Source organism: Octopus sinensis, linkage group LG9, assembly GCF_006345805.1.
Source record: "Octopus sinensis linkage group LG9, ASM634580v1, whole genome shotgun sequence".
In the NCBI taxonomy this organism is placed as follows: Eukaryota; Metazoa; Mollusca; class Cephalopoda; order Octopoda; family Octopodidae; genus Octopus; species Octopus sinensis.
Window position 1 is genome coordinate 91,344,452 of NC_043005.1, and position 23,864 is coordinate 91,368,315.

A 23,864-nucleotide genomic window follows, 5' to 3' on the forward strand; every position below is an offset into this window, starting at 1 on the left:
AGTCAAGTGAGAGAGAGAGGGGGAGAGAAAGAGAGAGAGAAAGTCAAGTGAGAGGGAGAGAAAGAGTGAGAGAGAAAGAAAGAAGGAAGTCAAGTCAGAAAGAGAGAGGGAGAGAGAGAGAGTGAGAAAGAAAGAGAGAAAGTCAAGTGAGAGAGAGAGAAAGATAAGAGAGCAGCAAGTAAATTACCTCTCTTCCGGTCCATCCATCTCACTCTTATTCTCTACGTAAGTATTATTACGTAGTCTTACTTCCTCTTCCGTCCACCCTGCTGCATCATTCTCCTCTTCCTCCTCCTCTTTTCTTTTCTTTCTAATGTATTTCTCTCATCTTGTTTAATTGCTTTCACTCACTAGAAGTATTTAAAATTTTTCACCAGATCTTTTATTTTAATTTCTACACTGATGGAACTTTATTTTTAATTTCTAGAAAAAATAAATAAATAAATAGAATGCGATTTTCGTCATAAGCATACAGAACTACACTCTCTGAAAAATAAATCTTGTGGAAATTTGAAATAAGTGGTTGAAAGAAATTTTAAAAGATCTTATTTTTCAGTTTACAGTATATTTACTTCTAATCTTTCTGAAGCTGCTTCTACAAACTTTCGTAGGCAGCATCTCTCTTTTCCATTTAATAAATACCAATTTTTCATTTATTCATTTTTCTTTTTTTCTATCCCCCACTCCTATTCGATAACTTTACTTTCACTCTAACTTTCTTATGCTTTTTATCGCTTACTTTTCTTCCCCCTCTGGTCTTATATTTTACTCTCTCGATTATCTCTCCAAATGCCCACTACCACTTGAACTTTCTTAAGCTTTTTATATCTTTTTCTTCCTTTCTCCCTCCCATTAAATATTTTAGTCACTCCATTTATATCTTGCTTTCCCTCCACCCTCTACCACTTTTACTGTCAACGACACCGGCACCGACATTGTTATTCCTTTCATCTGTGCGCTTCCTCTCCTCATCCTTTCTCCTTTAATCTCCCTCCTACCTCTTCTGCCACCACTGACGCTGCTGCTGCTGCCGTTCACTGACGCGCACACACACATATACATACACACACACACACGCAAACATAAACACGCGTACACACATATACAGAGAGACCCCAAACCAGCACTGGCCAGGGCGGCGGAGGTGCTCGATTTCCACCAGAAATGTCTCGCTGTGCTGACACAAACAGCTCCAGTAATACCTATAAGTTGGTAGTCGTTGGTGGAGGTGGCGTTGGGAAAAGTGCCTTGACAATTCAATTTATCCAGGTAAGATTCAAAATACCCATCCTTGTCGTTTCATTTCCCCCGTCTTGTGTTCTATAACTACCATCATCAGCACACCACCATATCACTCCAAACTGCCACTGTTGTTGCTGCTGCTCGGCCTAGAATTAGCACTAGCAGCTAGTCTAGACAAGACTACTGCTACTAGTGTTCCCTAAGTACCCTTTGTTTAATTAGACTCTCTTTTAATTTACCTTTTAGGTTTTTGTCATCTTGGAAGGGTTCTGTTTTTCTTGATTTTTGGTAAATTCCCCATTTGCCAGGCAACGGAAGTTTTTAAACCGATTCCAAGTCTCCTGCAAATGGCCTCTATCTTTCTCTCATTCTCTTTTTTCCCCCCACTTCTCGAAAATGAAAGGGGAGGAGTACTGAAAATCGGAAAAGTGTAGTCAGAAATCGTTGATCAAAGCTACCGATATAACATATACATGTCTTTCTAAAATGACAATACATCACTAGGACATTTTTCTCTTCGAAAACACGAGCATCTAATTTATTGATGGTTGTAATGTTTCTAAGTGCGCACATGGTTGTTTAAAAACGTCTTGTTTAAATAAAATTGTAGATTTTTCGAAGCCCCTTTTTTTCTTAAATTCTAATCGCCTTTCTCTGTGTCCTCCCCCCCCTCTCACTGCCCTTTTCAAAAATTACCGCATCTTATCAACTGCAATGTCTATCTTTCGGCTGGCTAGGTGGACGGGTGGGGTTCGCTCCCTCCCGACACGTCTCTTTATCTTCCGATTTCTCCATCATTAACTGTCCTCTGTCCACATTGAGTCATAATGCCAGTGGAACAAATTATAAATAATAACCAGCAACACGATTGCCTACCACTATGAAGTCTATAAAAACAACTGAGCTAGACATATATATATATGTGTGTGTGTGTGTGTGTGTGATCTTTCATTTTCCCATCGTGTCAAAGCCTCTAGTGATATTAATCGATTGTTGACGCTAATGTGCCGATTGATAAGGTCACTTTATTAATTGACATCTACTAATTACTTGCTAAACTCCGTCCCTTCATTGTACCTTCTTTTGCGACTCAGCCGATTTCTTCTTTTGTAGCTTTCTTTCAGCTAGCGTTATATATATATATATATATATATATATATATATATATATATACATACACACACACACACACACACACTATACATTTCTGAAATGTATAGTGTGTGTGTGTGTATATATATATATATTTATATAATGCATATATAATATATATTTATATAATGCATATATATTTATATAATATATATATATATTTATATAATATATATACACATATTTATATACATACACGGGCAATTAATAAGAATAACTTGATGAATCTAACTCCAAGATTCACTGGTATTGACTATTCTAGTTGGGATTGTATTTCATTGCTTACACACCCTCTCGAAGCAAGCTGGGTGTAGTTTACATAGGATCGTTGTCAAATCTCATTAGATTTTTTTTCTTCACATACAAGCTCTGATGTTGAAAGCTTGTCATGGAAGTCCATAGTGACCGAAGTTTGTTATATTATTTATACATCCTTTTTTACCAAAGGAAGAAGCAATAAAACGTAGAGTATCTCTCTCTCTCCCTCTCTTTATATCTATCTATCTATCTCTCTCTCTCTCTCTCTCTCTCTCTCTCTATATATATATATATATATATATATATATATATATATATACACACACACATACCGTGTCCTGTTCAACTTCATGGGTGACTGGGTAGAACAGCATTATTCCCAACAGTCTATGTTAACTAGCAAAGCTAATATTGTACAATTAAGCGTTGGTATTATTTAATTCTAGTAGTTCTTCGATGGAGGAAATAAGTACTACTTTATTTATATATATATATATATATCCTAATCAGGAAGATAATTAAAGAATATATATCCTTGTCATTAGCTACTAACTTGTAAGAAAGTTTATTCTTATACTCCGAGGATTTGTTAGATGCTTATAACTGAAAACAAAAATAATTCTTACAAGAAATACGGTCTCAAAACATTGTGATTCTTATTTATATTTTCTATTCAAGGTTGAAGAAGTCATGTTAGTTTTTGGATTTATTTTCTTGGGGACATAAGCTGTAGCATGTTCTTCCTTAAACATAAATGCTTTATTTTGTTTGCGAAATACGTTATGGAGATTAGTTTGATAGAAGCCTATGTTTGAAAATATATACACTCTGATAGTTATCCAGTGCAGAGAGGAGTTAAGAAAGCTTCTAAGATTATTTTCATGCAGCTTTCGATCGTTAATCGATCCTCCAGTCATATTTTGTCCTCTATTTCCACTTGATTTCGTTTAGCTGATCATCTTGTTCGATGGATAACCGAACTGATTGACTTTCGCTTCTGAAGCGACTAATTCTTTGACTGTTAGAAACCTGGACTCGCATCTGCCTCTTATTAAACAACAATATTATCAGTTCGTTGTTAAATCAATTTCGTGGTGTTCCTTTTAAAAAATGATTATTAAATACGATTGAGCTTTTCTGACTGTCGTGGACCACAAAGCTCATTTGTTTTCCGTAGTGTAAACTTTCAGATTATGATACCACGATTTTTAATTGTTTCTGTGCAAAACCTGTCAGCTTCCATTATTTCTGTGATTTATTCATAACCAAAGCACTGGCTTTCACCATCACAAACCATCCATCCCAGACAGAAGTGTATGTCTTAACTCTTAACTAATTGTAAGGGCTTTGCTGGCCTGTGAGCCCTTTTAGCTGCGAATAATTAATAAAAGAGGGAAACAATTATTGTAGCTCAAACTTGAGTGCTAAAATATTTACCAATTACTATTGTTAGCTTCCTCAGCTGTTTTAGATCGCTGATTTTTTTTATTCAATTCTTCCAATTAAAAAAAAAGCGCTTTCTGTTGATTTGCGAGCGTGTATGTGTGTGTATATACTAAGGGTACCTCTTGAGAACAGTGGTACCGGTGCGCGTACTCGCGCATCCGCGCTAGCTAGTCATGACTAGTCGATCCTTACTTTGTGTTTTTGTGTGTTATTTTGTTTAACAAAAATTATTTACTTTGTGTGAAAAAAATTATTTATTTTGTATTTTATTTACTTTGCTAGGTAGTCGTTGTAGGATCGACTAAGACACAACTAGCTAGCGCGGATGCGCGAGTACGCGCACTGGGACCACTGTTCTCTAGTAGTACCTATACTAAGTGCTAATGAACAAACCTCTCGGCCCTTCAGTCACTGTTGCTTTTGCTACACACACGTTTTGAGCTCTGTCTTTCCTGTTTGCATTGCCAAACCCATACACAAACGTGAATTTAAATCCAGTCCTGTAAACCTATCTGTCTACATACGAAATAAGACAGATAGATCATGTGGGTGAGAGTTGTTAGGGTCGTCTAGCTGGTTTTAATTGCATTATACCCACTTATATGTGTCTGCTTCGACATTTTATTTCCCCAGCCCTTTTTGTTTACGTTACTTTCTTTAAACCTAAAGTTGGCTGACTTCGACATACCTGTCACCTTTACTCTATATTCTATCCTTAATCCTCGCTTAACGTCTAAATTTTTATCGAACCTTTAAAAACACGCACACTTCAATATGTCACTATCTCTAGCACTCCTCATCCTCTTTCTTTTTCTCTTTTCATTTTTCCATTTCATTCGATCTTGATAAATTATTTTGGCTTTCGTAAATAAATATTTCCTATTTCCAACGTGAATCGAATATTAATTGGTTTATGTCTCCTTTCACTCTGCCATATCAAATTTCTCTGTTAAATCTAAGATTTGTACAGAATATGAATGATATAACCATTCTTTAATAAGGGCGATGTCGTTAATAGTTGTCACATAGAAGAAGACAGGTTTTTTTTCTTTTTTAAGCTGGAGGGGTAGAATTGCGTCACCAGTTGTCGGACACAAATCTGTATCATCATAAAGCGCGATTTATCACATTTGATAGTTTTATATGGGAAAAAATAAAATTTTCTCCATAATAGACGTCTTATTTAAATATCAAAAATCAGTTGTCGTAAAAATTTAGAATATAATCAATAAGGGTACCCGGCAATCATGCTGTTATTTTAGCTACACAAACTGCATTTCTGCTTTAGACTGTTAAACAGTTTTTGTGGGTTCGTAGATTTCTAAGTATTGCAGCTTCAAGTTTTTTTCTTCTTTTTTTTAACAATATACCATAGAATTAATTTACTGATTATTTTACTTAAAAGGTATTTAAAAGATTGTGCCTTTAATTGGAAAATCACAAAATGTTGATTTGGTATGTGTTTGTGTGTGAGTGATTTTTCTCCATGGGTAGCATAACCCGGACATGGTAGGAATGCGGACAATAACAAAAATCAATGAAGCGTATTATTGTATTAATGGAAACCCCTTGTTTAGAGCATATTGTTAGGTTACATATTAACAAATTACTGTTTTTATTATAAATAAATTTCTATTGCCGTGTGGTGGTGGTGGGTATATTTAAAGCGACATTTTATTTCACTATCCATGCGCTGTCAGTGGCTGCAGTTTGATGATCTAATAACTTGTGTTTTCTTTCCTCGCTCTACATGAAATAGTGTGTTCATTATTGTTATCGAATTTTTACAAAGAATGGTGGTCTATATCAAAATGCTTTACAATATTTTGTTTCACTTAGCTACCTGAACGGTTGTCGTTTCAATCAACTTATTTCATTGACCCCACCCCCCAGGAAGGATGACAAACAAGACACTGAAAACCTTTGACTTGTGTACCGGTCAAAATAATGAATGATTCAGTCCCCTATAGATTTGTGTACTTGTGTCTGTGTAGCAGATCGTCATAACTATTATTATTAAAGTTATTGTTCGCAATGTTGCTATCTAGACACACTCTTTCGCTAGATTGTGATGAATAAAATCAATGGTTGTCGAGTGAAACAACGTAGGAGGGGTACTATCTTTCTCTCTGTAGTAGTCTCCTTGACGAGTTATAGTCTGTAAATAGACATAAAGAAAATCCTTATTATTCGATTGAAGGCAGTTGTGTGGCAGAAACGGTAGAGTGTCGAGTTTTTAATATACTTTGCTGCGGGTGAAAGGGTTCCGTTTCTTTACATTCAGAGTTTAAATCCTGCCAGGTTGACTTTGCCTTTTAACCCGGAAAAGGATAGAATAAGTACCAGTCGAGTAAGCACTTGGGTGGATTCAGTCGGCCACACCCTTTCCCAAAATGTGTCATCTAGTGTCAATTTCAGAAATAATTATGTGAGAGGATTTTTTTTTTTTTTTTTACAAAAAGCTTTTTTTTTCTCTATCTGAAGAAGTAAAAAAAAATGGATATTGATTTCTTAAGCATAAAGCGACGACACATTCATTGGAGAAGATTTATATGATTGTGTGACGTCCATGCCTCTCTGAAGGACATCAGCAGCGAACGTGAAGAGAATTGACTTCAGTCATGAATCGAATCCTCGTCACAGCCTTTCTCCATGACACTTGCTTCGATGTTGACTGTGATTAATTAAATAAACATAATAATAATGATGATGATGATTATAATACTTTAGGTGGAGGCAAAGAAAGTAAGGTGTGTGATGAACTCTGTTAAACTTGTTTTCGTTTTGTCTGTATTTTTGACAATTTTTTTCTGGATATTTTATTTTGAGAGCCTTAAGAAATTTTAGCTGACAAGGGTGGGTCTTTCCCTCTACCCAATTTTTTTTTTCTAGTTTCGCGATCTTTTATTAACATGTGTCTTATGTGAATAACAATTTATCGTTAATGCACTAGCTCGTGTTTTTTTGCTTGTTTTCTTTTATTTACCATAAATTTTTTAGAAGTTTGGTTCATCTTAATAATCTTTGAGGAACACCATTGTCAGCATCATATTAAGCTATCTTTTGCAACCACGAAGAAAAGGTCGACTGGAAAACATTCTGTCTGCTTGCTGCCTTTCTTATTATGCATTCACATATTATGTTATGCCATTCCTTTTCTAAAAGACCCTTTGGAAATAGATTCCTGGTTAATGACACAAAATTTTATCAATACCCTGACGTACGGTTTTCTGTTTTGATGGTTTGTCATCAGATACGTCGGTGGTGGTGGTGAAGTGGTTGTGGTTTATATCACAAATCACAATCTTGTTTCTAAGAGTTTTTATTCTATACAAATCGAGGTAGGTTAACTGACTGAAACCATTTCACTTATACACTTGACATTCAGAATCATATATTCAGTTGTTTTCCTATGTTCTAAATAAGAAGAGGCAGTAAATAAGTGTTGGTGATAGTGGGGAATTCTTAAAAATAGATTCCTTCAGGAAAGAAAATATTCCCTCCAGATGTGTCGATTTCTCTTTGAAAAATCTATAATTTTTGGTTTCTTGTAGTTTTCACATTTTTTTTTTTTTTTTCATAGTTTTCAGCTAGAAGGTTAATGAGTGCTTCCATACCTATATAAAGAAAAAGCAACCCACTCCAAACATTCTTACAGACCCACTTATATGACTTGCTATAGCCTTTTACTTCATTCACTTTTATTTCAATTTATGATTATTTTTTTCCTACATTTTCATAAGTTTAAGATTGACATGGGGTGGATAATAACCATCACACATAGCCAAAATCAGAATGAGAACCTAGAATTTTACATTACCTGATTGACCAATATTATGATTTTTATCCTCAAGTCTATAATTAAATAGTTTTGTTACCTTTCCCAGACAAGTTTATGATGTTATTACAAGCAAACTAAACTATCAAAACTAATAGAACATGGCCATTTTTGTTTTTAGGGTAAAGAAGTAGTGATTGGGTAAAAATGATCAACTTTTCCACTTATACCCAAATACCTGATCTTATGTTCTATGATATAGAAATGATAAATTGAAATTAATCTGATAGCTTGATTTTAAACTGTGCACTGTAAATTGACCTTTTTATCTTTTATTTACTTTAGTTATTTAGGTAACTATGTTTCCTGATTACTGAAGACAGAGAAGCGTATTATTAATTTACTGGTTTTTGTCTGTCAGTTCTGGCTATTGTTGTTGAAAATTATAGTATCTTGATAGTAATTGACATTTTGGATTCATTCAGCTTTTACTACTGTTACTACAATGGACTCTTTTCTTGTAAACTAACTTGTTTACTGCCTCTCTACTTTGTACTATTCATATAGTTTGTATTTCAATGACCTGCATCAGATATTTTATTTGATTCTTCTTTATCAAAAGTATTTCATGTGGAAGTCTTCTCCACCCTGTTTGCTCCTGCACAAATATTAACCCAACTCTCAGACTTTCTTAGAAATAATGAACGTATAATATTTCATCTGGTTATTTGTCCTTAATTGCTCAATTCATGTAAAGCTCTGAATTGTGTTATTATTTCATTTATTTTGCCAATTGCTCCTTTCAGAGACTGATTGTCTCGTATAGCTGTGGAATGTACATAAGGATTTGTGGTGAAGGATCCTGGTCAAATTAGGCTCAATCAACAGAACCTCCACATCGTTTTTTTTTTTTTGCTTGCTTTTACATATTGAGGCTGTATTTTACAGCAAAATGCTCTTCCTGTTGCCAACCCTTACTTGTGTTTGAAGTAAGGTATTTTTATTCTATTGATCTGTAAACATTGAGACTACAACACTCTGAGACATTGTTTACTGAAAATGTAAACTAGTATCACTGTTTCTGATCAAACCGTATATCAGTTGAAGACATGTGGAAACAACACACACACACAAAGTATTAATCAACACAAGCTATGGCTATATTAGATATTTTCTGAAAATGCCATGCAGTGGGATGGAACCCAAAACCTCATGGTTGCAAAATAAAATCCACAACCACACTTAAATATTCTTTGATTAACTTTACAATGGTTTAAGTGTATTAAGGTGATAGTGTTGATACAAATGGCATTGACTTGATGCTTTGTGTTGTCTTGTCTAGATTTTCATTGTTCTGAGATCAATCAAATCTTGCTTAAGTCAACCTTGTCTTTCATCTTTTTAGGTAGGATCAATAAATAAAAATATGTACTTGTAATATACTTAAAATGAAAATTTCTTTTAAAAGATAGTACTTAACTCTGTTATTAGCATTAAGCAGATGAAAGAAAATCTAGGTTGGATGCTGGTCTAGTTTGGGTAACAATCTCGAAGAACACAATCCTTATTCTCAACTGTTTGGTCGATAGGCTTGCAGAAGTAAATTCTATTGGCCAAATACACAAAGTAGGTTTGAACTTAGAAACCCCTGAGCTTGTTGTCCAATACCATATCCACTTCCTACCTGTAATATACTTAGCCATCTCATTAAGTTTACACTTTCCTGTTAAAATCCTCTCCTAAACCATTTTTTTTCTCCTAATGTCATTAATGTTCCTCTTGAATTTTTGTAATTTAACTCTTGCAGGGAAAGAATTTCAGGGGGAAAACATTTTTGGGAGAGAAGGACTGGTGTAGCGATTCATGCAAGACCTGGGTGAGGGCAGGGACAAAAGGGTGATTAGAGGAGAGATTTGAATGGATCAGGAAGGCTTGAGTGCAAGTGGTATGTGATAAGCCATCTCCAAGGAACAGGGGCCATTTTAATAACAGTATAAAAGGCAGAGATAGAAGACAGCATGGCTGTGAACTAGGGGTCAGAGTATGTCTATCAGTGACTTAATAACCAGTCAAGCCCTTTTCTAGATATGGTCTAAGATATTTGTGTGTGTGCAGCAGCAACACTGATATGTGATAACAATATTCCTTTGTAAATCTCACCTAAACTTTGTAGACTATCAATTATTCTATGTAAGATAGTTCTAGATATGACAAAAAGTGGTTTGCACACGTGGATATAATTTTTTTTTATTTTACTAGAATATATTTTTCACATATTTTAACCTTTGTATGAAATGTAATGTCTTATGAGAAAGAGTACTGTAAGGAGAAAAGGAAAGAATCACATAATGTCTTGTAAATAACTTTATGACTTTCAACAAACTGTTATTATGGGAAAACTTCTAGTTCCACTTGCTCCTCTGCAATATCTGTCGACTTTCTAAATGTTTTATGTGTATGGGTGTGTGTGTGTACACAGACCCACACTTTATCAACAACTGTCTTCTCTGAATGTACTTACCCTTTGGAGTAAGTTTTCATCACCTCACATAGTTGTCTTATTTTGACTAGATATTATCATCATTGTTTTTAAACATCCCAGATAATATTTCCCCATGCCCAGACATGCTTTTGCAGAATATTGAAAATAAATGACGTTCATTTACAACAATTATGTAATGTCAAGACAAGAAGAGAGACACGCATGCATGCATGCATGTACATAACAGATTTCTTTTAGTTTCTTATTTCTTTACTGCCCACAAGGGGCTACACACAGAGGGGACAAACAAGGACAGACAAACGGATTAAGTCGATTATAACAACCCCAGTGCGTAACTGGTACTTATTTAATCGACCCCAAAAGAATGAAAGGCAAAGTCGACCTCGGCGGAATCTGAACTCAGAACGTAGCGGCAGACGAAGTACCTTACTAAGGTCAACTTTGCTGTTCATCCTTTGTGGTTGTGGGGGAGGATGATAAAAAAAACAAACTTCAGTCTAGAACTTTCATCATCATTATCTTCATTTAACGTCCATCTTCCATGCATGTATGGATAGGACTGTTGACAGGAGCCGGCCAAGTTGATGTTTTGGCAGGGATTTTACAACTGGATGCCCTTCCTAACACCAACCACTCCACAGAGTGAACTCAGTGCTTTTTATGTGGTGAAATTAGTTTTGGCATGATTTTTACAGTTGGATGCCCTTTCAAACACCAACCACGTTACAGTGTGGACTGGATGCTTTTAACAGGGCACCAGTACTGGCAGAGTCACCAAGTAACTTGCAAGACAAGGAATTATGAGAGAGGTAAAGGTACTTGAGGAAGGGAACTTGTGACAGAAGATGAAAGGCTAGAATGAGACAAAGAGACAGAAGCAGGTATCTTGTCACAACAGAGGTGATCCAGTATCAGATGAAGAATGAGACAGAGAAATAGAGAGGTGCCTTGTTATAGAGGAGGAACATGGTTACCCAGTGAGAGAGTGAGAGAGAGAGAGTGAGTGAAAGAAAGAAAGAAGCCAGAAACAAGTGTGTTGATGTAAAGGAGATACTTGGTTACCTAGTCAGAGGAAAAACAAGGAGAGAGAGAGAGAGTAGAAAGTAGTAAAAAGTGTAAGAGAGAGCAGAAGAGAGATGGTGTAGTGGTAGGGTCTACTCACAAGTAACCAGGGTCTGAGCATAGAACCGGGTTACAAAAATAGGGTATGGGTGGGTTTAGAGCTATACAGTGAGCAGGGCATCCAAGTCAAGAAAGGGGATTGGAAAACAATCATAGTTTATGAAGAGGAAATGTGAATAAGAGAAAGCTACAGTTTAGAAGAAGAGATGTAGTTTGGCTTCTTAGGGTAGAATGGGTGAAAAGTGGGTGAACACAACTCTTCTAGCACTCAGTTTTGTGGATGGGTCTTCTCTAGAACTTCATATTGCCAAACATCTCAGTCTATTGTCATTTCCTCTGTGAGCCCCAATGTCCTAAGATCGGTCCTCATCACTTAATCCCATATCTTCCTGGGTCTCCCTTTTCCACAGGTACCATCCACTTTCAATGACAAGCACTTCTGTATACAGCTGTCTTCACTCATATATATCACATGCCCAAACCAATGCATTCTCCTCTCCTGCATACCATATTTAACCCCTCTTATGCCTAACATTATTCTTTGTTGGTCGTGCACACTGATGTTGCAAATCCAATGGAGCATACCACCTTCATTTCTCTTAAGTCGGTGCATGTTCTCAGCAGTCAGAGCCCATGTCTCACTACCATGTAACATAGCTGTTCTCACACAAGTATCATACAATCTACCTTTTATTCTGAGAGAGAGTCCTTTTGCTGCCAACAGAGGTAGTAGCTCTCTGAACTTCCTCCATCCTATTCTCATTCTAGAAACAATACTTAGTACTTATTGTTCCTCTGCATCTGCCACACGAACGCGACCTTATCTGATAACCTACCAACAATTCTACTGCATCTCTTATGCATTCATAGCTTATACTTGGTGCAACAAATGGAATTACATTATCTTGGCAGTGATACCTAACGGTCCAAGTGCTTTCCTCATTTTCTTAATAATGTTATCTATTATGCTGCTATCCACTCTGATGGCTGGTTCCTAAATTGGTTCAATATTTGAAAGACTCCTTCTCCCAATCATTCTCCACACTTAACAACCACTCATAATGGCATCTCCACGCTTCTTTCTTCTCTGAGTCACTAACCACAAGCATACCATCATCCATTCGCACACATTTCTCACCTACCACATCTCTATTCTCTCTGATACACTGATTTGCAATCCTAAACACCTCATGCTGTATAACATTGGCAAACTTCTTACCTTTTGCTATTCCTTTCGCTTTGTAAACCGGTTGTCTAGCCTCCCTTCTGGCTCTTTGATTTGCTTCCACCATTCTTCCAGTCTTTCCAGGCTTATCTCTTTGCTTTTATAGCCCAGTCCACCTCCTTGTTCTGCCATCAAGTCACCCTTAGCCTAGCTGGGACTTTGCACCAACCACAGATTTGGTCAGTGGCACCCAGTAAATTGTTCCACAGGAACTTCCAGTTGTCCTCTAAGCTATATGTCCTCATCCTTCTCTCTATCATCAGAGGCTTCCAGTAGAATGTCTCTAAACCTTTGTTGGTTTACTGTGTCGTCTTCTTTTCCAGTGTGGTTTATATCTTTGAGTCTTTCTAGCCTTAATTCTGAAGTCACTAACTAGTAGCCTATGTTGGGGTGTACACTCGTCACCTGGAAAAGATTTCACATTTATGAGCATCAGCCTGTCTCGTTGCCTGGTGAGGAGGTAATCAACCTGGTTTATATTCCCACCAGACTGATAAGTAATTAGGTGGCTGGCTGGCTTTTTAAAGTTAGTGTTTCAGATCATGAGATCATTTGCATCACAGAACTTTGGGTTGGTAGAACAGTAAAAACATTGGACTGGATGCCTCATAGTGTTTGGTCTAGCTCTTTCTCTTCTGAGTTCAAATCCCATCCTGACCTAGTTAAATTGTGTAGATTTAATCCATTACCTGGTTTAATACCACGACTTGACACTTTGGAAACCCTTAGAGGAGTCTATTTTGTTGCAAGTATTTGGGCCAAATCCCTGGTTTGAAGATAACAACCTGCCTTCTACTGGAGGCCCTGTAAAGTATCACAGGTACTGACCTCCTCTCCTGACTAATAGATAAAAAGAAAATTGAGGAGTGGAAACTAGTTAATTCATGTGGAATTTGAACTTATAACTGAGAGAGATAAAACTAAATTCTCTAATGCACTTAACCTTTTTGATACAAATTTGTCTGAGACTACCTCTAACTTTTAAAGTTTTCTATCATAATTTTATGTAACAGCTACCCATTGAGTTCCAGACACCAGTTTAATAATGAGAAGGTCACTTGTTTTACTAAATCCTTCCAAAATTTTGATCATTTTCAAAATCAATTGAAACTCATTGGTAGTGTGTCTCATTAGAAATATGATAACGAAACTCTTCTTTTCCAACCAACTCCATCGATTTAGATTAAATTTTTCTATCATATATCATCATCATCATTTAACGTCCGCTTTCCATGCTAGCATGGGTTGGACGATTTGACTGAGGACTGGCGAACCAGATGGCTGCACCAGGCTCCAATCTGATCTGGCAGAGTTTCTACAGCTGGATGCCCTTCCTAACACCAACCACTCCGAGAGTGTAGTGGGTGCTTTTACGTGCCACCAGCACAAGGGCCACTCAGGCAGTACTAGCACAACGGCTATGCTCAAATGGTGTTTTTTACATGCCACCTGCACAGGAGCCAGTCCAGCGGCACTGGCAACGACCTTGCTTAAATGTTTTTTCACATGCCAGTAAGGGGACACTGGTAACAATCACGCTCAAATGGTGCTTTTTACGTGCCACCAGCATGGAAGCCAGTCAGCTGCTCTGGCATTGATCACACTTGGATGGTGCTCTTAGCGTTCCACTAGCACGGATGCCAGTCATTGAATTTGATTTCGATTTCAATTTCACTTGCCTCAACAGGTCTTTGCAAGCAGAGTTTAGTGTCCAATGAAGGAACAGTATGCATAAGTGGGCTGGTTACACCCCTGGCATAGGCCACAGGTTATGGTCTCACTAAGCTTGCCAGGTCTTCTCAAGCACAGCATATTTCCAAAGGTCTCAGTTGCTAGTCATTGCCTGGGTGAGGCCTAATGTTCGAAGGTCGTGCATCACCACCTCATCCCAGGTCTTCCTGGGTCTACCTCTTCCACAGGTTCCCTCAGCGGCTAGGGTGTGGCACTTTTTCACACAGCTATCCTCGTCCATTCTCGCCACATGACCATACCAGCGCAGTCATCTCTCTTGCACTCCACATCTGATGCTTCTTAGGTCCAACTTTTCTCTCAAGGTACTTACACTCTGTCAAGTATGCACACTGACATTATGCATCCATTGGAGCATACTTGCTTCATTCCTTGCAAGCTTACACGTGTCCTTAGCAGACACAGCCCATGTTTCAGTGCCATGCAGCATGGCTGTTTGTACACATGTATCATACAGTCTACCTTTTACTCTGAGTGAGAGGCCTTTTGTCACCAGCAGAGGTAAGAGCTCTCTGAACCTTGCCCAGGTTATTCTTATTCTAGCAGCTACACTTTCAGCGCACCCTCCCCCACTACTGACTTGGTCACCCAGGTAACAGAAGCTATCAACTACTAGTTTTTCTCTCTGGAATGTGGCGGAATCTCTGAACATTTTCAGTGTTTATTGCTCCTGAGCATCTGCTACATACAAAAACTATCTTCCCTGTTAGCCATCCTTTGATATTGCTGCACCTCTTATGTGTCCATAGCTTACACTGGGTACATCTTATAGAGTTTCTACCTACGCCTATTCTACAGATCAAGCAGGGCCATCTACCTGAAGGGATTTGTGATTTGTCTGCCTTCCTACTTATTACGACTTTGGTTTTAGCTAGGTTGACTCTAAGGCCCTTCGATTCTAATCCTTGTTTCCACTCCTGAAACTTCTTCTCTAGTTCTGAAAGTGACTCAGCAATTAGAGCAAGGTCGTTAGCATAGAAGAGCTCCCAGGGGCATCCTTTTTTGAATTCCTCTGTTATTGCCTGGAGGACTATGATTAATAGTAGGGGGCTGAGGACTGAACCTTGGTGGACCCCTACCTCTATCCAGAATTCTTCACTGTACTCGTTGTCAACCCTCACCTTACTGACAGTGTCCCTGTACATGGCTTGCACAGCTCTCACTAACCATTCATCTATCCCTAGTTTCCTGACACACTTATATACATCCATTCATACATATATATATATCACCACCATGACCGACCAGGCTATCAGATGTTGCTACACATCGCTGGTCACAATGCGCTTCGCATTGTTTTAGTTTTCAAATGATGCCACCCCGCTGGCTAAGCAAGCAGGCCAACAGAAGAAAGAGTGAGAGAAAGTCGTGGTGAAAGATTACAGCTGGGATCGCCACCACCCCCTGCCGGAGCCTCGTGGAGCTTTAGGTGTTTTCACTCAATAAACAATCACAACGCCCGGTTTGGGAATCAAAACCGCGATCCTACGACCGCGAGTCCACTGCCCTAACCACTGGGCCATTGCGCCTCTATATATATATATATATATATATATAATTATACACATACACACACACACACACACAAACTCTGAAATTGAAAATGAAATTGTTTTCTTACATATTTATTATGATTGATTAATGAACATATTTTTATCAAATCAAGATTGGAAGTTTGCTCAAAATATATCTGACATTGATGTGTACACAGATCTCACATGCATTCTTTTATTGTTTATAGATCAAAATTTATAAGTACTGTTGCCTGAGAGGAGTGTTATACTAGACGTTATAATGAGCAATCTTTTGAAATAGAAGTCAGCAAGCTAAATTCTCTGCAGTGTTCAGTTTGTTACTGTATCAGCTAATCTCTTTTAACTCTTTACTAACTATCTGGTCATTAAGAATGAAATGTCTGATTTTGAACTGAAAGTTTATTTTACTTTATCTCAACAAAAAGCAATGCAGTTAATCAAATTATACACATAAATTATCAACACAATTTTGCCATTCTATCAGTAGCTTATTTATGCCAGCAGCAAAGAATTCTGAAGAGCAAAATGTGATGAAATCACAAAAAGCTCTTTTTGAATCTTCACATTTGAAGTGTTTTCCTTGCAAAAAGTTGTCTAATGCCTGGAAAATGTGATAGTCAGTTGGTGTCAGGTCTGGTGAATTTGGTGGATGACAGAGTACTTCCAAGTTCACTTCCTGTAACTCGGGTAGCAATCTTTGTGCAACATGTGGTCAAGGATTGTCCTGTCTCTTTTTACCAATCTTGGTTGTTTAGTTGCAAGTTCATCCAATTGGTTGATGTATACATCTGCTGTAGTTGACTTATCAGGTCTCATGAAGCTGTAGTGGATGACACCAGCACTAGACCACCAGACACCATTAGCTTTTTTTAGTGAATATTCTTTTTTGGATTGTGTTTTGGCACTTTGTATCCAACCACCATGCAGAACGCTTGCTGTTGTTGAAAAGAATCCATTTTTCATCACATGCAAAAAATGGTTCTCTTTTATGCCATAATAACAAAGCACAGCAAGTTTCAAGACAACATGTCATTTGGTGCTTGTTCTGTTCGTGTGGTACCCACTTGTCCCACTTCTTTACCTTGCCGATTTTGTTTCAGTTGGAATCAAAACATCAAACCCTGCTGCTAACTCATGCATAGTTTGAGATGTATCCACTTCTGCTACAGTTTCCAGCTCATTGTTATCCACTTTGGTCTGAGATCTACTAGGGGGATTTTGGTGTGTATATACTAAAGTGTTTAAGAATAAGTACCTGTTTGGTTTTGGCTAAAAATGTAAGATTTTGTTTAAAGACAATTTACTTTTTATTGAAAGATCAGTTAAAAATGAAAGGGAATAGCTGAAACAAAATGCATATCAGTCAAACCAGTAATGCATTGATGCATCCAACTGTATGCTCACTAGCAAACTTAATACCAAAGGCATATTCTTCTGCTGTGAAAGATCATCTTGAATATTAGATTAGGTCAGTTATTGCACTGAAAATATTGAAGGCTACAGAGTTATAGAAAAATGATTTTATACAAATGTCTAGTAGAATGAGAAAAATTGTGTCTTATTAGCATTTTTTTTTTCTGTGTGGAAGCCAAACAAGTCTCTCTGGGCTTGCACTTTGACTTGTGTATGGTTTCTTTCCTCTTTTTAAGCTGATGCCTCTTCCTGTTGGGACAATACTTATTTTCATTTAGGCTTTCTAAAACCATCATTACTCTGTGTTTTGCTTAAAGGTACTTATTTCAACTTGTGTTCTTGTAGTCAATAGTCCAGAACTGCCTTATAGTCACTGTTTTTTAAACAGATTGGATGGTGCTTTTTACATGCTTCTGTGAGACCCAACATTCGAAGGTCATGCTTGACCACCTCATCCCATGTCTTCCTGGGTCTACCTCTACCCCAGATTCCTTCAGCTGTTTGGGAGTGGCACTTCTTCACACATCTCTCCTCATAAAAGTTAAATTATTTTTCTTGATCCTTTAAAAATGTATTCAAATGCGCTATTTTGAAGCTTGTGGCTAGCAGATTGTAGCAAAAGTCACCTCACTCTGTTCTTGGGACTGTATTCATATCTACTGCAGGTATTTTGCTGCTTTTAAACTAATCATTTAATTCTTCAAACTTTAGTTCATGTAGCTACTGTGAGTATATGCAGCAGACCTTTAAGGAGTATTACTTGCAATTGACTGCTGTTTATTGAGAGGTTTGTCTTGTCTGCTTGATGTTACTTAATCTGAAAATGACCACTAACATTATGAGCCGTTGTGGAACATAGAGAGAGCATTAGCAATTGCCAGGCTCTGCATTTTTCCTTTTTGTGCTTTAAAGTTGAACAGGGTGTGATTTCATTACCGTTTAACGTCTGCTTTCCATGCTAGCATGGGTTGGACGATTTTGACTGAGGGCTGGCAAGCCAGACAGCCGCACCAGGCTCCAATCTTGATCTGGCAGAGTTTCTACAGCTGGTTGCCCTTCCTAACGCCAACCGCTCCGAGAGTGTAGTGAGTGCTTTTTACGTGCCACCAGCATGGGGCCAGTCAGGCGGTACTGGCAATGACCTCGCTCGAATCTCTTTACACATGTCACTGGCACAGGTGCCAGTAAGGCGACTTTGGTAATGATCACGCTCAAATGGTGCCCTTTTACGTGCCACTGGCACGAAACCAGTTGGCTGCTCTGGCAACGATCACCCTCGGATGGTGCTCTTGGCACCCTACTAGCACGGGCACAAGTGCCAGTAAGGTGACGCTGGTAACGATCACACTCGAATGGTGCCCTTTTATGTGCCACTGGCATGGAAGCCGGTTAGCCACTCTGTCAACGATCACACTTGTATGGTGCTCTTTGCACCCCGCTAGCATGGATGCCAGTCGTCGAATTTGATGTTGATTTTGATTTATGTTACAAATATATATTTTGAAGGAGAGTGAATGTATAAGTGGAGATTGTGATATTTGTATAGCAATAAAATGTCGTTACCGTATATATAACAATTATAGTGTGTATTTGTTTCATAGGAGAAAACCTGAGTGATGTATGCTTGTTGACTGTGATATTTGAATAGTAATATAATATGGTTGTTATTTGTAACAGAACCATAATATTTGCATGGCAGTTCAAACATCTTTTAGAAAACTGAATTTCTTTAGTATGGGACGACTGCTTTTGAGATGCTACAAAAAAGTTGACTCCTGATTTAGAAGCAAGAGTCAATTTGTGCTATTAGACTAGTTGTATTGGGGTAAATTAATGTGCAGTAAAGATTTTAAATCGTTCTCATTTTGTGATTCATTTAATGTTGGCAAGACTGATAGCTTTGAAGATCTAAAAAAGTGTTGCAGTGTTAAGATGGTCTAGGTGCATTCCAGTAAGATCTCACAGCTACTTATCAAAGATGGGTTGGTATTTAATAATGTCCAAAGTGTATTTAAATACCGTTTTTAATGTGGAGTTGTGAACTTGAAAATAAAATTCCCTATGTTATTTGTGGTCTGAGGAGCAAGAAAACTTTGGCAAGTGGTACCACAGCTGAAATTTTTTAGTTTTTATCTTTGTTGAAACTCACACTTATCTCCAATGTGACTTATTCTTAAGTTTTGTTGGTTAAGTATTCATTCTTGGCAAACTACTAAACTTCAAACACTTGCAGAGAGGATCTTATATGAGTCGGTATGGATTTCACAGCTAACATAGTATTCTATTCAAGTGAAGGGGAAATACAGAAAGCAGCAGGGGGGCCTCAATAGTCAGGCAAGTTAGGACAGCAATATACCTTTGTAAAGCTCACAAAAACAACATACCAAAATAACTATTGTATTTCTTGGCCTCTCAAAAATATTTGATTCTGCTACCCATCTTGATGGTCTTCAGCTCCACTACTAGATTTAACAAAGTAAGGTTGAGTTAATGCAAGAGTTTTCATGGCACCATAGGGTATGGTTGAAAAAAAGATGGTATAGTCATGGCTGAAACTTCTTTTATGATTTGTTTGCGTGATTAAATTGTTCAGATGAATATCTGAAAATTTGGCATTCGCTGTGATTTTTAACTGGGCTGTATCTTGACTCTCACCTTATTTGGTAATGTTGTCTTAGTGCTACTTCCTCATGCCTTCCTTTTACCATCAAGCATACTGTTCATGTCTTGAAGTGAAGACATCTCAAGGGTGTGCATTCAGTTACACTTTAACACATATGATAATGATTTTGTAGGGGAATGACCTGCAATAGTTCTGGAAGACATTCATCTCTGTGTGTTGTAAGTTCGTAATGAAAATAAACCTGTCAAAAATTGTTAATCTCCATAATAAAGATCTGACTCTACCCAATAAATGCTTTGAGAAAACAAGTCTTTTGCTGCAATGGAAACCTTACTGCATCTCAGATTGCAAATATAGTCACTCTTGATGCTAAGTTGGACTTTCACATAAGAAAAACAACAGTGACCTTCATCTCTGTGTGTATATATATATATATATATGTGTGTGTGTGTGTGTGTGTATATTTAGATATGTGTGGTGTAGTTAAAAACTTACCCAATAGACTAAAAATAAAGCATGTAACTTCTGCATTATATTAGATCTGGACCATCTGTTGCATAAAATACTAGGAACTCAATGCGTTTCACTTTTTTGTGTATATCAAATTTAGGTTTCACCATTAAGGGACCAAATCTTTAATATTTGGGTGCTACTATTGCCAGCGACAACAGACATGCTTACACTGTAATTACACATCTTACTAGTCAGTTGCCTACTACACCAAACAGGGCTTGTCTCATATAAATGGTGTCTATTTACAAAAAGGAACAGAGTAACAATCATATATACAACTTGAACAGACACACATGCAGACACGTCTACACACGTACATAAATACTCACATATATACATGCATGTACACATCTACGTACATGCACACATACATAAACACATATATATCATGAACTTTTTAACCTTGGTGTGAAATAGTTTTTTTCCCTAGGGTTTTTTTCCAGTGCGTTCAATGTTATCTTGCCTCCAAAGATTTGGCTGCTATTTCTAACATGCCCTGCTACTACGTGACAATTATTTCCGATAAGGGATCTGACATACCTGTTATGTAGTAGCAGCTAAATTTTTCCTTTTCTTCGTGAAAGGAGCCATTTACGTGTGATTTTGATGTCACATTCATTGAAAGCATGTAAAATAACCTGGAAAAGAAAAGACCCATGAAACAAAACTCCGTTGCTGGGAAACTCAGTTTCCCAGTGACCCAACAGGTAGTCTAATAGATATATATATATATCTAGAGATTTATAAATGTGTAATGTAGGAGTGGCTGTGTGGTAAGTAGATTGTTTACCATCATGGTTCCAGGTTCAGTCCCACAGCATGTCACCTTGAGTAAGTGTCTTCTACTATAGCCTTGTGAGTGGATTTGGTAGACGAAAACTGAAAGAAGCCCGTTGTATATGTATGTGTATATATGTATATATATATATATATATATATATATATATATGTGTGTGTGTGTATGTTTGTGTATCTGTGTCCCCCACCATCGCATGATGGCTGATGCTGGTGTGTTTGCACCCCCTTAACTTCAACTAAATGTGGTGCTCCAGCATGGGCGCAGTCAAATGACTGAAACAAAAGAGTAAAAAAGGTATATATTTATGTGTGTGCATATATATATATATATATATATACATACATACATACATAGGTATATATGTTTGTGCATTCAACTATGCTAGTGGTTGAATAATATTCTTAAGGCCACAATTTACTCACATGCAGCATATTTCATAGCTTGTTGCTAATTCAGTTCTTCACCAAATGGAAAATCATTAACCTTTTTGAAGAGGACTGGTCCCTAGCTACATTTTGGCATAAAAAAAAGATTGAGATTTGGTCAAGTAGAAAATTAAGCTTAAATGATAGAGCTCAATTCGAGTAATTTCATGGTATCAATCTCATGCAATGAAGTTTTAAAAAATGTTATGAGTGTTTATTTCTCAAATTTGATGGTGATAATATAGTTCTATACTTTTTTATGAATATAGTTCTATAAGGGGACTTTTAATGCATGTCACCAGCATCATTGAGGTAAGGAAAAAACTATTAACGACACCGCTAATCGACACATTTGACACATTATTAATTAGCATAATAGCATAGCCTGGAAAAAACATGGATTACATGGAAAAATGTGAGCAAGAGAAATAATATTCTTAAGATTGTAAACCTGGAAAATTACAGGGCAAATTATTATACTTGGAGAAGTTCAGGACAGCTGATAAAGTACAGAACAAGAACATTTTTTTTGTCTATGGAAACTGGGGATAGACAAATGGTTGGTAAGAGCTGTACAAACCCTGTATAGGGATGCTGTCATTAAGGTGAGGGTTGGCAACGAGTATAGTGAAGAATTCCAAGTAGAAGTAGGGGTTCATCAAGGATCAGTCCTCAGCATTCTCTTATTCATCATAGCCCTCCAGGCAGTAACAGAGGAATTCCAGACAGGCTGCCCCTGGGAGCTCCTCTATGCTGATGACCTTGCTCTAATTGCTGAATCACTGCCAGAACTAGAGATGAAGTTTAGGGTGTGGAAGCAAGGTTTAGAATCGAAGGTCCTTAGAGTTAACCTAGCAAGAACCAAAGTCTTGGTAAGTAGGAGGGCTGACAAATCACAAACTCCTTCAAGTAGATGGCCCTGCTTGATCTGTAGAAAAGTTGTGGGTAGAAACTCGATACGATGTACCTGGTGTAAGGTATGGACACATAAAAGGTGCGGCAATATCAAAGGAAGGTTAACCAGGAAGATAGCTTTTGTGTGTGGCAGATGCTCAGGGGCAATAAACACTGAAGATGTACAGAAAACAAATTCCATCACTTGCTAGGGAGAAAAACTAGAAGTAGCTCATAGCTTCTGCTACCTAGGCGACCAAGTCTGTAGATTCCGAGTTTGATTCCAGGCAGTGACCTGAATAATAATAATAATTATAACATTGAAAAATACCTTAGGAATGAGAACCCATGTTCAAGATTTCCCCAAGACACCTGATGAAGGCTGGAGGGTATATCAGCCAAAACGTTGTTATCAACAAACAAGATGTGGACTAATATCCATCAAATGTAAATAATGCAAATAATGCACACATACCTAACACACATACACCTACATACATCAACACATGTACACATAGCTATGCGCATACACGCACAAGAACGCACATACCTCCACACCCACAACCCTACATACACATATACACACACATAGACACACACTTGCACATAAATGCACACATACCTCCCACACACAAACAATGCGCACATACACAATTACACATACATGGGTGTATACACACGCACATACATGCACCCACCCACACATGCACATTTAACTCCGCATACACACAACCCCATGCACATATACACACATGCACACTCACACATGCAGACATGACACACAACATATACATACACACACACACACACACACATACATACATGCACACACATACATACACATGCACACACGTACTTCAAACTGCCATTCAAACACATTTCTACTGACTGTGCAACATGTGAAGACACACAACTCCACAAAGGACCACCACTCCTGTTACCATGCTGCTGAATTCTTCCTACAACATTAAGTGACACAAAGTTCACTCACACATACACATATAAACAGCCAACACCACACACACACACACACACACACAGACTTGCACTCACACATACCTTCTTCTCTTACACTCTCCTGTCTTTGAAAGAACTTTTTCTTCACCCATTCCCTTCTGGTCATTTCAAAATGTAACCACATGTGAATCGGTGGTGATATTTTTTTTTCTCTGTCTCCGTTTTCTATT

The 23,864-nt window shown here is 37.5% G+C and overlaps 1 protein-coding gene across 1 annotated transcript in view; it reads left to right on the plus strand.

Moving 5' to 3' along the window:
* Positions 1–1,022: 1,022 nt before the first annotated feature.
* LOC115215617 (ras-related protein R-Ras2) overlaps positions 1,023–23,864 on the plus strand; it is an 89,948-nt gene continuing 67,106 nt past the window's right edge. Inside the window, exon 1 of the mRNA XM_029784843.2 lies at positions 1,023–1,269. Within this exon, the coding sequence (XP_029640703.1) occupies positions 1,165–1,269 (105 nt within the window). The 5' untranslated portion in view covers positions 1,023–1,164. The remainder of the gene's footprint in view (positions 1,270–23,864) is intronic.